The sequence below is a fragment of the Silurus aristotelis genome (genome assembly GCF_946808225.1).
Source record: "Silurus aristotelis genome assembly, chromosome: 7".
In the NCBI taxonomy this organism is placed as follows: domain Eukaryota; kingdom Metazoa; phylum Chordata; class Actinopteri; order Siluriformes; family Siluridae; genus Silurus; species Silurus aristotelis.
The window spans coordinates 12,445,771-12,459,045 of record NC_139580.1 but is presented as its reverse complement, the minus strand read 5'-3'; the positions used below and the strand labels follow the sequence as shown (position 1 = coordinate 12,459,045).

Here is a 13,275-nt window from a genome sequence, read left to right as displayed (position 1 = left end):
TGTAGCTTGAAATCAAACAAACCTCAAATTGAGACAAACCAGCATTATTTTTTTATTATGGCTTTTAACTTGCTGTTTAAAATGGGGATGGGGTGTATTTACCCTGAACTACCCCTGGGAGTTTTGCTATTCGAGCATGTCTATGGCAACGTGTGAGCCATTGCCTGATGTAAGGAACGTGAGCCTCTAAAACAGCCTTTTGATTGGTTATTTGTAAATTACGTTTTAGTCACACTGTCTGAACATATGGGTGTGTGTACCTCAAGGCGCTGTCGCTTGTGGCCAAAAAAAGGGTACAAAAGAAACCAGAAACTCTATAAGCTATTAAAGGAAATTACTATTAGAATTGAACACAGAATCCAACAGCACAATAAAAACAGCTGTGCAAGTGCCTGTAACAATGTGCAACCATTATGATCCACAGGAACACATCAACAGTAACACTAAACTGCATATGCAATAAAAAAAATATCAAACTGTACCACAAAATGAGCATCATTGCTCGGTCAGAATTCTGGACCCGTAAATCATGACTTTCACTGCCCACGCAAACATTTAGCAATGTTGGCTCTAAAAATAGCACGATGTGTTCTCACTGCAGTGCTTATAGTCATATTGCTGCAGGAGTTTTCATCATCATGTCTGAAAAGTACAAGCAAGGAGACATGGAGAGTCAGACAGAGAGAAAGGGCAAAGATGAGGCCAGATGGACTACGCCCACTCTTAGCTTTTTATACACATCACTAAAGTGAAAAGACCTAGGAGCATAACACAGCTGAGAACATGACTCCTTATTTTGCTGTGATGGGATGGGATGTACTCTGTCAGTCATCTGCATGTTATGTCCGTGTGTGTGTGTGTGTGTGTGTGTGTGTGTGTGTGCTGGTTGCGTCTGCTTGCTGCAGTACACACTCACCCGATATACTGCAGTGGGTGGCTCTGGTGAATGACAATCCTACACGTGGGGCATGTGTTGTTCTCTTCCAGATATTTTACTAAGCAGCTCCTGCAGACTGTATACACACACACACACACACACACACAAAATATACTGTTAGATCATTTGAAATCCATACTAATATCCTGCATGTAAAGGAAATCAAGGACGACAGAACAATAAGCAGCGTTGCATGGGGCATCAACTGATTCCGCTGTGGAGCTTTGAAAATAAAAAAGGAGAAAATGAGACGTGACATATTACAGTTCTGTTCTTTTCCTCCCACAGTGAAAGTCAGTCCAATAGAGCCTGGAACAGTTACACTCATGAGTGGCACAAGGGCTCCCTCTACTGTTCATCACCGTTATAAAACGCTCTCTGTCGATTCATACAACCGCTTTGAAAGTACTAAGTGAAATTTGTGTGCTAATTAAACTGAGTCTGAACAGACTACGCTTCAGTTAAATACTAGACTTAACTCATACACTTACTGAGCATTTTATACAAACACTAACCATATGTACTTTGCACAGTATGTTCTTCTCAGAGCTGACCCTGAAACGTTAGTAACATGCTAATGCATGTGGTGCCGTATGGGAACTTGAGCAAACAGTGTCCTTGTTTAAATCTATGTCAGCATTTTTATGTATAGTGTGAGGTAATTATTCACTCGCCCTCTAGTCTTGTCAGTTTACTTCCAGGAGTTCTAAACTCTAATAAGGCACACACTACACAAATTTAAACATATCGCTAACAGGTCAGTAACACAGAATAAATAAATCTCCAATGCTTCGACTTTACTAACGCACTGGGGAAAAAGGGGCTGGAAAATTGTGTATTTAGGGTAAATATGAGCAGTTATACCTAATAAACTGGCAGTGTAAGTAATACTGTAAATGAAGGAACTCGCCTCCTTAAAAATTTATTGTTTTACGTACAAAATCATAAAACTGATGCACACAAAGGATAACATAAATGTGTGTGTGTGTGTGTGTGTGTGTGTGTGTGTGTGTGTGTGTGTGTGTGTGTACTCACAGGTGTGTAAGCATTCAGTGACGGTAGTGGCATCGATCAGGTACCCCTCACAAAGGCGACATGTAATGTGGGCATTTATGTCCCACAGTTTGATCTTCCTTGTGAGCATCTCGGGGTTCTAAAGAACAAACAGGTTTTTGTTATTTACAAATTTAAAAAATGAGCAATTCTCAGTCTCTCATAGGGGAGTAGTGCACGCAATTCTTTTTACATGCGGAACACAGTTAAAATCCGAGTTCCCTCAGGAACGTATTAAGTGGCGGACCACAAGTCTGTGGTTCAGTCTTCATTTATTATTATTATTATTATTATTTTTATTATTATTATTAAACATGGAAACATAAAAAAAACAATGCCAGGGGTATAAAATAGAAACTAGAGTTAGTCCATAGCACTTGCGTTAGCCGCTAATGAAGGATGGAAGGAATAAAGACATTTGTTAAACTATGCTGAAATACGTAGAACAGTTAAGTAGATCATATCTTTAGAAAATTAATTATTAAATGTAGCACACACACACACACACACACACACACACACACACACACACACACACACACACCCCAAATGGGATCTAACAATTGAAATCTAATTATGTTTTTTTATTTATTTTTGGGTGATTGATTAATCAATTTTATTAATATAATAAAAAAATACATGCAATTATATATTGATAATGTTCTAAAAATATAATTTTATATAACCATTTTTATTTAAAATTGTTTTGAAAATGAACACTGTTTAAATGTTGATCACAAATGTTATTAATAATAATAATAATAATAATAATAATAATAAACTGCGTTAATAATAATAATAAAAAAAAATGCCGTTTACATGTTTACTGTGTGCCATAATGATCTACTCTGTCGTTTACAACAGAAGTGATTTCTACTGCATTTCAATCGACACATCAGCAATACACCTCACACGCACAGGATACAAATCACACATTTAAGAAAGTAATATGTTAAAAAAAAAAAAAAAAAATAAATAATATATATATATATATATATATATATATATATATATATATATATATATATATATATATATATATATATATATTAAACCTTCTCTCAACATTTTAATGAACTCACCTGGCTTACAGTTCTTACTTTACACTTCTCTCTGCAGTATCCATTAGCTGATTATTATTTTCATTACTCAACACACATACTGGCAAACTGCATAGTGCTATTAATGTCTGAAAATCATAAACCTCATTAATATAACTCATTATAAGCTGCATAAATGTAGCTGGCATCAGTTAATGATGAAGATTAATAATAATAATAAAAAAAAAACATATATATATATATAAAAATGACAAGGCAAAAATGTAACATCTGGCACAAACAACCATGCCAAGGTCAAGGTCAGTGAGATCACATTTATCTACCTATTCTGAGGAATGATGTCGATTTAAACTGAATCGTTTGTATAAGTAGCTCTACGGGATTAGCTGAATTGATAACTGTGTGAATGGGCAGGTAAAATAGGTGTTCTTAAAACAGCCAGGGAAATTTGTATTAGTAAAAGTTGTATTAATATTTAGTTTTCTCCTAAAAAAAAAAATATATATATATAAATAAATAAATATCTACAGTTAACGCACCACAAAAACACTTCCAGTATGTGTCTGTGACACTTCCTTTCACTCTGCCAAGAAATGGAGAATCCTGGAATTGGATTTACTAATGAGCCATATTTTCACATTTTCTTTTCCACCTCAATGACACCTCCTGCATGCTTTGCTTATACAAAATAGTGTTATTTAGACATTCTCGAGAAGCCAGTGAACCAGGGTAAGAGCAAATTTCCATCTCAGTCATGACATAGTTATAACTGACACTCTGAGGTTAACCTGAGGTGATTCTTTCGCACCGGTAGATAAAAAACACACTCACACACAATGTGTGTGTATACATACACGCATGGTATATTGTGTTGTGTGTGTTGTATGCTTACCCCTAATGCTGCCATGAATCTACTGCAGACAGAAAGGCAGCCAGGCCAGCATTAGCTGTGCATCGTGAACCAATGCTCACACACCTACAGAGGAAACAAACACAATAAAACAAATCAATCACCTGCATAAAGGAAGGTTTTTGAAAGAAAATGCAAGGGGAACTAATAAATTGTATAAAAGGTGTAGAATATATACATTTAGTTTCACATGCGCAAGAAACAAGGAAAAGAAGACCCCAGTTAGAAGTCTTTGGGTTTTTTTTTTTTTTATGACAGTTCTACTGACATTTTTAACGTCATTACGATACACCAACTATAATAACACAGTGTTGCTGAATTCTTGAATCTGATTGGTCAGGAAGTGTTTAATCATTTTCTTCGGAAATGAGTCTAATAAAAGGATTTGATATTTGTATTATGCACTGTTAACTGCAGAATGCTGTGTCACAAAAAAAGTACTTTCTACGTAATCATTTCGTTCAACACGTGTGTTCGAGTGTTTGAGACATGTTCATCTGTGTCACTTTTTAAGGTTCATTGTAGTGCTGGAATGCAAATGACAGGTTTACATCAATTTTTGATAACATACATCATTAGAGGTCGACCGATCGATCCGCCAGACGATTAATCAAGCCGGCATCAGCCAATTGTGCTGCAAATTAGGTGCAGATTATTAGGCAGATGCGCCTGACACACCGAAGTAGGGCTGCAACAACTAATTGATAAACTCAATAATGAAATTTGTTGTTATAGTTGGGCTGCTCAGGTTAAAGGTTTGCATTACGGCAAGATAAAACACGCGCTCGGGAAAATAACGGACAGTACAGGGTCAACCGGCAGCGGGTAAAGTGTGCGTTCCCAGTCATGGAAGCATTTTATATAAAATGCAAAGAAAACATAACGGAAGTTATGCAAAGCGAAGATGTGTGGGATGGAAGACCACAGTGATGCACGAGCACATGAAAAGAAAACACAGTGGTGTCACGGGTGAAAGTGAAACATCAGCACGTTAAGCAAAAACTGTAGAATGCTCATCATGTGAAAATGGTGTAGTGTAATGATGGTAAAGTGTTATTTTGTAAACGGTTTGTAACTTCAGCACAGTCGCACTGGAGCTGTTTTTAAGTGACTCGCGAGCATCAGGTTGCGCAATTGGCTCGCGACATAGTGATGGATTCAATTTAAACGGTGCGAACAAACACTAAATCTAAAAGCAGCAAATAACAGCAGCAGTAAACAATCACATTCTTAGTCACTGTTTTGGTTTTTAGCAAAGATTATGCTCTGGTACACCAATGCATATATATATTTTTTTTAATCAAGTTACCTTGCTGCGTTTCTCCGTTCCATTCTCTTTTTATAGCATTTGTTTAATACAACAGTAACTTCTGTTTTACAAACTATATTTTACTGCGGCTTTACTACGTTCAAATGCTTGTTTTTAATGTTTGCATATTTATTGAATGCAAATATAATTTGATTATATATATTCTAAATTCTTATATCTTCACAAATTAAAAAAAATCTCTGTGCATTGTTTTTTTTACATTTCAAAACAATGTTCTATTATATTTTATATAGATTTTTTAAAGCATGGTTGTCAATTTGCCATCTGCAAAATACAATGCAAATGTTAATTTACACAAATTGCTTTATCTTGCATACCTAGCAATTATTTTAACAGAAAGAAACAAGTCAGCATTGGTGAATTTGTTCAAAGGAGAAATCCCCCATGCACTCCTCAACAAGCAGCCAATATAAAACTTTAATTCATGGTATTTATGTATAAAGTTGTACCTAAAAATGCAAATGCATTTCAGGTTTAACTTTGAATTTTTTATTTAGATATTTTAGAGTTTTATATAGTTATAATAAACAAAATAAAAAATTTTATCTGAGTAATCTGAAAAAATAAAAAAATAAAAAAATTAATTAATTAATTAATAAAAAAAAAAAAAAAAAAAAAAAAAAGAATAATCGTCTGATTAATCGATTACCAAAAGAATCGTTAGTTGCAGCATTCTGCGTTTGTTCTGGAAAAAAAAACACTCATACCAGAAGGTGGCAGTAGTGTGTATTTGGAACTAGGAAACAGGAAGAGCTCAAACGGTGAATATATAAAGCAAGCAGTGTTTCCACTTGCAGCAATCATTACTGATGGATTCATGTAGCATTTTCAATCATGTCTGCTGAGTTAAAGACAAAAGCAAGAATGACAAAAAGCATGTTCTGTTTTGTAGTTTTCCTCGTGCTCATTCGCTAATCTGAATAGCCAATCGGAGTTCTCCTTCTCGCCGACGAGTTCCGTCTACGATTCCTCATGCAGAATAAGTTTGAAATAAAAGGCTGAAGACGTCACGCTGAAGCCAACAGTGTAGAACAATGGGCATCATATATCTGTCAACGGCTGCCCTGAAAACCCGGCCATTAAGGTTGCACAAGCCAGTGCACTCTTAGTGCTGGTTCCAAGCCCGGATAAACGGGGAGGGTTGCGTTAGGAAGGGCATCCAGCATAAAACATGTGCCAAATCAAATATGCGGATCATGAATAAAAATGTCATACCGGATCGGTCGAGGCCCGGGTTAACAACGACCGCCACAGGTATCGTTAGCCAACAGGGTACCGGTGGAAATTGGGCTACTGTTGGCCGAAGGAGGAGAAGGAGAGGGGGAAGATGTTTTTAGAGACAGCAGGGAAAGGAGGAGTGGAGGAGAGTGGAGGTTCGGGTTGGTACTTTAAATGTTGGTACTATGACTGGTAAAGGGAGAGAGGTAGCTGATATGATGGAGAAGACAAAGGTAGATATGTTGTGTGTTCAGGAGACCAAGTGGAAAGGGAGTAAGGCCAGGAACATTGGAGGTGGGTTTAAACTGTTCTATTATGGTGTGGATGGAAAGAGAAATGGTGTAGGGGTGATTCTGAAGGAAGAGTACAGTAAGAGTGTAGTGGAGGTGAAGAGAGTTTCTGATAGGGTGATGAACGTTAAGCTGGAAGTTGAAGGGATGATGATAAATGCCATCAGTGCCTATGCTCCACAAGTTGGCTGTGAGATGGAGGAGAAAAAGAAATTCTGAAGTGAATTAGATGAAGTGGTAGATGGTGTACCTAGGAAAGAACGATTGGTGATTGCAGACTTTAATGGGCATGTAGGTGAGGGGAACAGAGGTGATGGGTAGGTATGGTTTTAAGGAGAGGAATGTGGAAGGGCAGATGGTGGTAGATTTTGCTAAAAGGATGGAAATGGCAGTGGTAAACACTTAGGTGCACACAGGTGGACTATGTTCTATGTAGGAGATGATGGTGAAATGAGAAAGTGCAGAAAAGCATAAGAAGAAAGAGGTTGGTGAAACAAAATTGGGATCGACAGAATAGTAGGCAGGAGTACAAGGAGAGGAGCTGTATGAAGTTGGACACTAAGGAAGGAGAAAAGTATTTATACCGATTGGCCAGGCAGAGAGACCGAGCTGGGAAGGATGTGCTGCAAGTTAGAGCAATAAAGATGGAAATGTGTGGACTAGTGAGGAGAGTGTGTTGAGAAGATGGAGGGAGTATTTTGAGAAGCTGATGAACGAGGAAAATGAGAGAGAAGGTTGGATGGTGTGGAGATGTGAAGCAGGATGTAGATAGGATTAGTAAGGAGGAAGTGAGGGCAGGGATTAAGAGGATGAAGAGTGGAAAGTCGGTTGGACCAGATGAAATGCCAGAAGAGCACCACAGACACATTATTTGCTTTGAGAATGTTAATGAAGTATAGAGAAGGACAGAAGGAGTTGCATTGTGCGTTTGTAGATTTAATGATTTTGGAATTGAATAAAAAACAGGAGATGGAGCTGGAGGTAGCAGAGCTGAAGAGGTTTTCGTTGGGAGTGACGAGAATGGATAAGATTAGAAATGAGTTTATTCGAGGGACAGCGCATGTAGGATGTTTTGGTGACAAGGTGAGGGAGGCGAGATTGAGATGGTTTGGACATGTGCAGAGGAGGGACATGAATTATATCAGTAGGAGAATGCTGAGGATGGAGCCACCAGGAAGGAGGAAAAGAGGAAGACCAAGGAGGAGGTTCATGGATGTGGTGAGTGAAGACATGCAGGTAGTTGGTTTAAAAGAGGCAGATGTAGAGGACAGGGAGACGGATGATCCGCTGTGGCGTCCCCTAATGGGAGAAGCCGAAAAAAAAGAACTAAATTTTGTTGCACCGTTTGAAATATAAAATATACAAGTATACCACACATCCCTATTCTACACTCAAAACGGAGATTTTCAACTCCGTTTTGGCCTTCAATCGACACTGAGTTCGTTTTTTTAAATAGTTTTTTGAAAAGCTTTCTAAAGGAGACAATTTTTAAAAAGCCAATTCTGCAGTGCGATGTGGCATGTGAAAACTGAGGATTTTGAAAACGATGACGCATTTTCTGTCCTTGCCGCAATGTTTCAAAGAGCGGGAAAGTAAATAAGCGGATGAGCAACTTTTGAAAACAAAAACGTGACCGCAGCGCATTTTCAACTCCTTTTTCAAATTTATCCGGATAAATGGAAACGTAGCCTAACTTTAAGACGGAGAAAGAAATAAAAATAAAATAAAAATAAAAATAAATAAAAAGGGGGATGATGTTGGAATTGTTTATAACAATTATAACACAAGTGACAGTAGGAACAACATTAAATGTAACAAAAAAAAAAAAAAAAAGCAGATGTTATTCCTTAATTAATAAGAAATGGTCAATGTTTGCCAACTGCTACACCTGAAGTAGAACATAACCCTCTGGAATGAGTCGTTATTGAATAATTATTTTCCTATAACAGCATCCTGTTGTGTTAAATTCTGAAAAAAAATACTAGGGAAGAAATCTTTGCTCATTCTTGTGATCATTTCTGCACAAAATATTTTTTTTTTATCCACAACTAAAATCAATAACACAAATAAGACCATGATACCTTTAGGCATATTTTCCGAGGTCATACGCACAACAGACAATAATAGAATTTGAAATGTCAGTAAATGCAGGTATAAAAAGAAGAACTCCATGGTTTTTTTTCCCAAAGGGTTTGGCAGCCACTGGGCCATGTGACAACACACACATTGTGGCACTGCTGAAAATACACAAGACCCCCCCCCCCACACACACACACACACACACACACACACACACACACAGAGACACAGAACTTGCTGTTTAGCTTTCAGCAGCTCATCTGAGAGTCCAGGCAGAGAAATGAAACCAGTCACCATTAGTGTTTCCATCTGCTTACTGGCCTGTGAAATGACTTCCCTTAGGTTACATAGATGATGAGCGCAATGTGACCAAGGACGTGTTACTAAACGGATGCGGTACATCCGGAGGACTTTCTCCTCTAACAACTGTTACAAAAAAAGGATAGACCAGAGGAGTTGTTGGACTACTGCAGCACAATTTACTCCTGAAGTAATGGAGAGCTATAGAGGCAGATGAGACCAAAAAAAAAAAAAAAAACGGAGGTTTCCTCTTTTAGCTGTTCTGATCCCAGCAGTGCAAGGCTTTGAGAACACCTTTAATAACTGTACAATTGATCTGAAATTCACACAAAAAAAACACAGAATGAACACATCCAAAAATGCACCATTTCTGATAGACTAAATGGACAAACGTTTATAGACACCTGGCCATAAGATTTGTACATGCTTTCTGAACATCCCGATTTTCCAAAATGCTGCTCCCACTCTTTTGGGAAGAGGTTTCACTAGATTTTGGCATGTGTTTGTACAGAATTTGTGTAGTTGTGCTTATTCAGCCACAAGAGTGTTAATTATATACTGATGGAGGGTCAGAAGACCTGGGGTGTTATTGTGAAGAACCACAAGTCAGGTGTCTCAATACTTTTGCCCATATAGTGTAGAAATAACACTATAAATTTTAGTTTTTTGTTATATATATATATATATATATATATATATATATATATATATATATATATATATATATATATATATATACAGTGAGGAAAATAAGTATTTGAACACCCTGCTATTTTGCAAGTTCTCCCACTTAGAAATCATGGAGGGGTCTGAAATTGTCATCGTAGGTGCATGTCCACTGTGAGAGACATAATCTAAAAAAAAAAATCCAGAAAACACAATGTAGGATTTTTAAACTATTTATTTGTATGATACAGCTGCAAATAAGTATTTGAACACCTGTCTATCAGCTAGAATTCTGACCCTCAAAGATCTGTTAGTCTGCCTTTAAAATGTCCACCTCCACTACATTTATTATCCTAAATTAGATGCACCCGTTTGAGGTCGTTAGCTGCATAAAGACACCTGTCCACCCCATACAATCAGTAAGAATCCAACTACTAACATGGCCAAGACCAAAGAGCTGTCCAAATACACTAGAGACAAAATTGTACACCAAGGCTGGAAAGGGCTATGGGGAAATTGCCAAGCAGCTTGGTGAAAAAAGGTCCACTGTTGGAGCAATCATTAGAAAATGGAAGAAGCTAAACATGACTGTCAATCTCTATCGGACTGGGGCTCCATGCAAGATCTCACCTCGTGGGGTCTCAATGATCCTAAGGAAGGTGAGAAATCAGCCCAGAACTACACGGAAGGAGCTGGTCAATGACCTGAAAAGAGCTGGGACCACCGTTTCCAAGGTTACTGTTGGTAATACACTAAGACGTTATGGTTTGAAATCATGCATGGCAGGGAAGGTTCCCCTGCTTAAACCAGCACATGTCCAGGCACGTCTTAAGTTTGCCAATGACCCTTTGAATGATCCAGAGGAGTCATGGGAGAAAGTCATGTGGTCAGACGAGACCAAAATAGACCTTTTGGGTCATAATTCCACTAAACGTGTTTGGAGGAAGAAGAATGATGAGTACCATTCCAAGAACACCATCCCTACTGTAAAGCATGGGGGTGGTAGCATCATGCTTTGGGGGTGTTTTTCTGCACATGGGACAGGGCGACTGCACTGTATTAAGGAGAGGATGACCGGGGCCATGTATTGCTAGATTTTGGGGAACAACCTCCTTCCCTCAGTTAGAGCATTGAAGATGGGTCGAGGCTGGGTCTTCCAACATGACAATGACCCGAAGCACACAGCCAGGATAACCAAGGAGTGGCTCTGTAAGAAGCATATCAAGGTTCTGGCGTGGCCTAGCCAGTCTCCAGACCTAAACCCAATAGAGAATCTTTGGAGGGAGCTCAAACTCCGTGTTTCTCAGCGACAGGCCAGAAACCTGACTGATCTAAAGAGGATCTGTGTGGAGGAGTGGGCCAAAATCCCTCCTGCAGTGTGTGCAAACCTGGTGAAAAACTACAGGAAACGTTTGAGCTCTGTAATTGCAAACAAAGGCTACTGTACCAAATATTAACATTGACTTTCTCAGGTGTTTAAATACTTATTTGCAGCTGTATCATACAAATAATAGTAAAAAAAAATCATATATTGTGATTTCTGGATTTTTTTTTTTTAGATTATGTCTCTCACAGTGGACATGCACCTACGATGACAATTTCAGACCCCTCCATGATTTCTAAGTGGGAGAACTTGCAAAATAGCAGGGTGTTCAAATACTTATTTTCCTCACTGTGTATGTATATATATATATATATATATATATATATATATATATATATATATATTTTTTTTTTTTTTTTTTTTTTAAACGAGTTATATTTAACTGTCGAAAATGAATCTAACTTTATTATTTATATACTAAATTTTAATTTGGTCAAACAATCGAGATATTTAATTCTTTCCAACAGCACCAGAAGCAGCATTTCTAAATTTCTCAAAAATATGCATATGACTGGCAGGTCTATTTTTGTGCAAAAATAATGTGGCAGTCATTCACATAAGCAACTAAAGTCGTCATGAAACATAAAAAAGCCGTTTTTTGTGGTTTGGTTCAGTGCCACCTCGAAAATAAAATTTTCTTAACACAGATATTCAGCTCTCGAGTTCATTCATTTTGCAACTGTTTAACAGTGCATTTGTGCACATCTGAAGTATTTGAATGGAAACTCTTCTGCTTTGCATACAGTGAGTGTTAATTCAAATACCCTGTATATACAAGAAGTTACAGAATTAACTTCATCCCTGTTCAGCCTCGATTAACCCAAAATAGGTCCATAGGCTTTAACTACAGTGAGGATATGAGCACTAAAGAGAGCTGCCTAATCACCCAGAGGAATACACAATATCTAACAAAAAGCTTATAATGCGGTGGTAAAGTGGCTTGCAAATGTTCTCTGTGGTTTTATGGATGAATGCAGATACAATACGATATTTTAAGTGAATACCACAGTGTAGAGTGTAGAAGTCCTGACCAGCTCCTGTTCTGTCTGTCCACATAATCACTGAGGCATGCACTTATTCACAAGAACAATTAGTATATGACCCAGTTTCCCCAAACATGGTCAGGGATATCAGTCATGGAGACACATTTGTCAACTCTTAAACGGACATATGCAATTTGTCCTTGTCCTTACAAAGCATTGCATAACCATGAGAATCTTGCTGAATTTAATCGCATGCTTGTGTGTGGAGGACACTATAAATCAGCCTTTTGTAAGATCATAATGCTATATAATCTTAAATCCTCTCCATCGACATGCTCATTCCTCAGCCACGCTGACAGATCTATTCCAACTCAACACCGTGCCGCTATCAGTGTCTGAGCCAGATTAAACCATGCAGGCCTGCTGAAATAAAAAAAATTATAATAATAAAACAACAAATAGTACTTTATTTAACTTTATTTCTCTCCTGAGCTTCTCTAGTTCATCAACTTCAGTTACATCCATCAAGTCCCTAATCAGTCTCAAGCAGATGTCATGTGGAGATTTCTGGCCAGACTAAGGAGCAAGATAACCATTAAAATCTTTTCCAAATCAGTTAACTATTCAAACGTGAAATGTAAAACCGGGGACGAGGGTCATTCGTGAATGTTTCAGTCGAGCATAGAAATGAGATTATCCACTTTATTCAAGGATTCTATAGTAAAAGCTCTTCTCAGCTGTTTTCGGTTTTGAGTAGAACAAATGTTGGTGTCACTTTATATATATTAAAAAAGAAAAAGAAAAATGGTAAGATAAAAAAATAATTTCCCCAATAATTTGCTTTTAATTGCACTTTTCGTAGCTCATATCATTTGTTTTGCCTATAGTTTATGATCCTTATTAACACTATGCAATTATTCACCACTCGAATATATGATGTGAGCTTTTTTCTTTTGAAACTGACTACACGTGTCAAATCTAATTTGGAATTGAGGTTTGTTGCATTCCATAAAATAAGAGAAACGTTTGAATGTAATCATAATGAAATACAAAGCGAGTTAACA

At 37.5% G+C, this 13,275-nt stretch overlaps 1 protein-coding gene across 1 annotated transcript in view; it reads right to left on the bottom strand.

Moving 5' to 3' along the window:
- pcgf3 (polycomb group ring finger 3) overlaps window positions 1–13,275 on the bottom strand; it is a 44,955-nt gene that overhangs the window by 15,982 nt on the left and 15,698 nt on the right. Inside the window, exons 2-4 of the mRNA XM_083546625.1 lie at window positions 3,944–4,027; window positions 1,973–2,090; window positions 917–1,013 (exon numbers count right to left, since the gene is read on the bottom strand). Coding sequence (XP_083402751.1) covers window positions 917–1,013; window positions 1,973–2,090; window positions 3,944–3,958 — 230 coding nt within the window. The 5' untranslated portion in view covers window positions 3,959–4,027. The remainder of the gene's footprint in view (window positions 1–916; window positions 1,014–1,972; window positions 2,091–3,943; window positions 4,028–13,275) is intronic.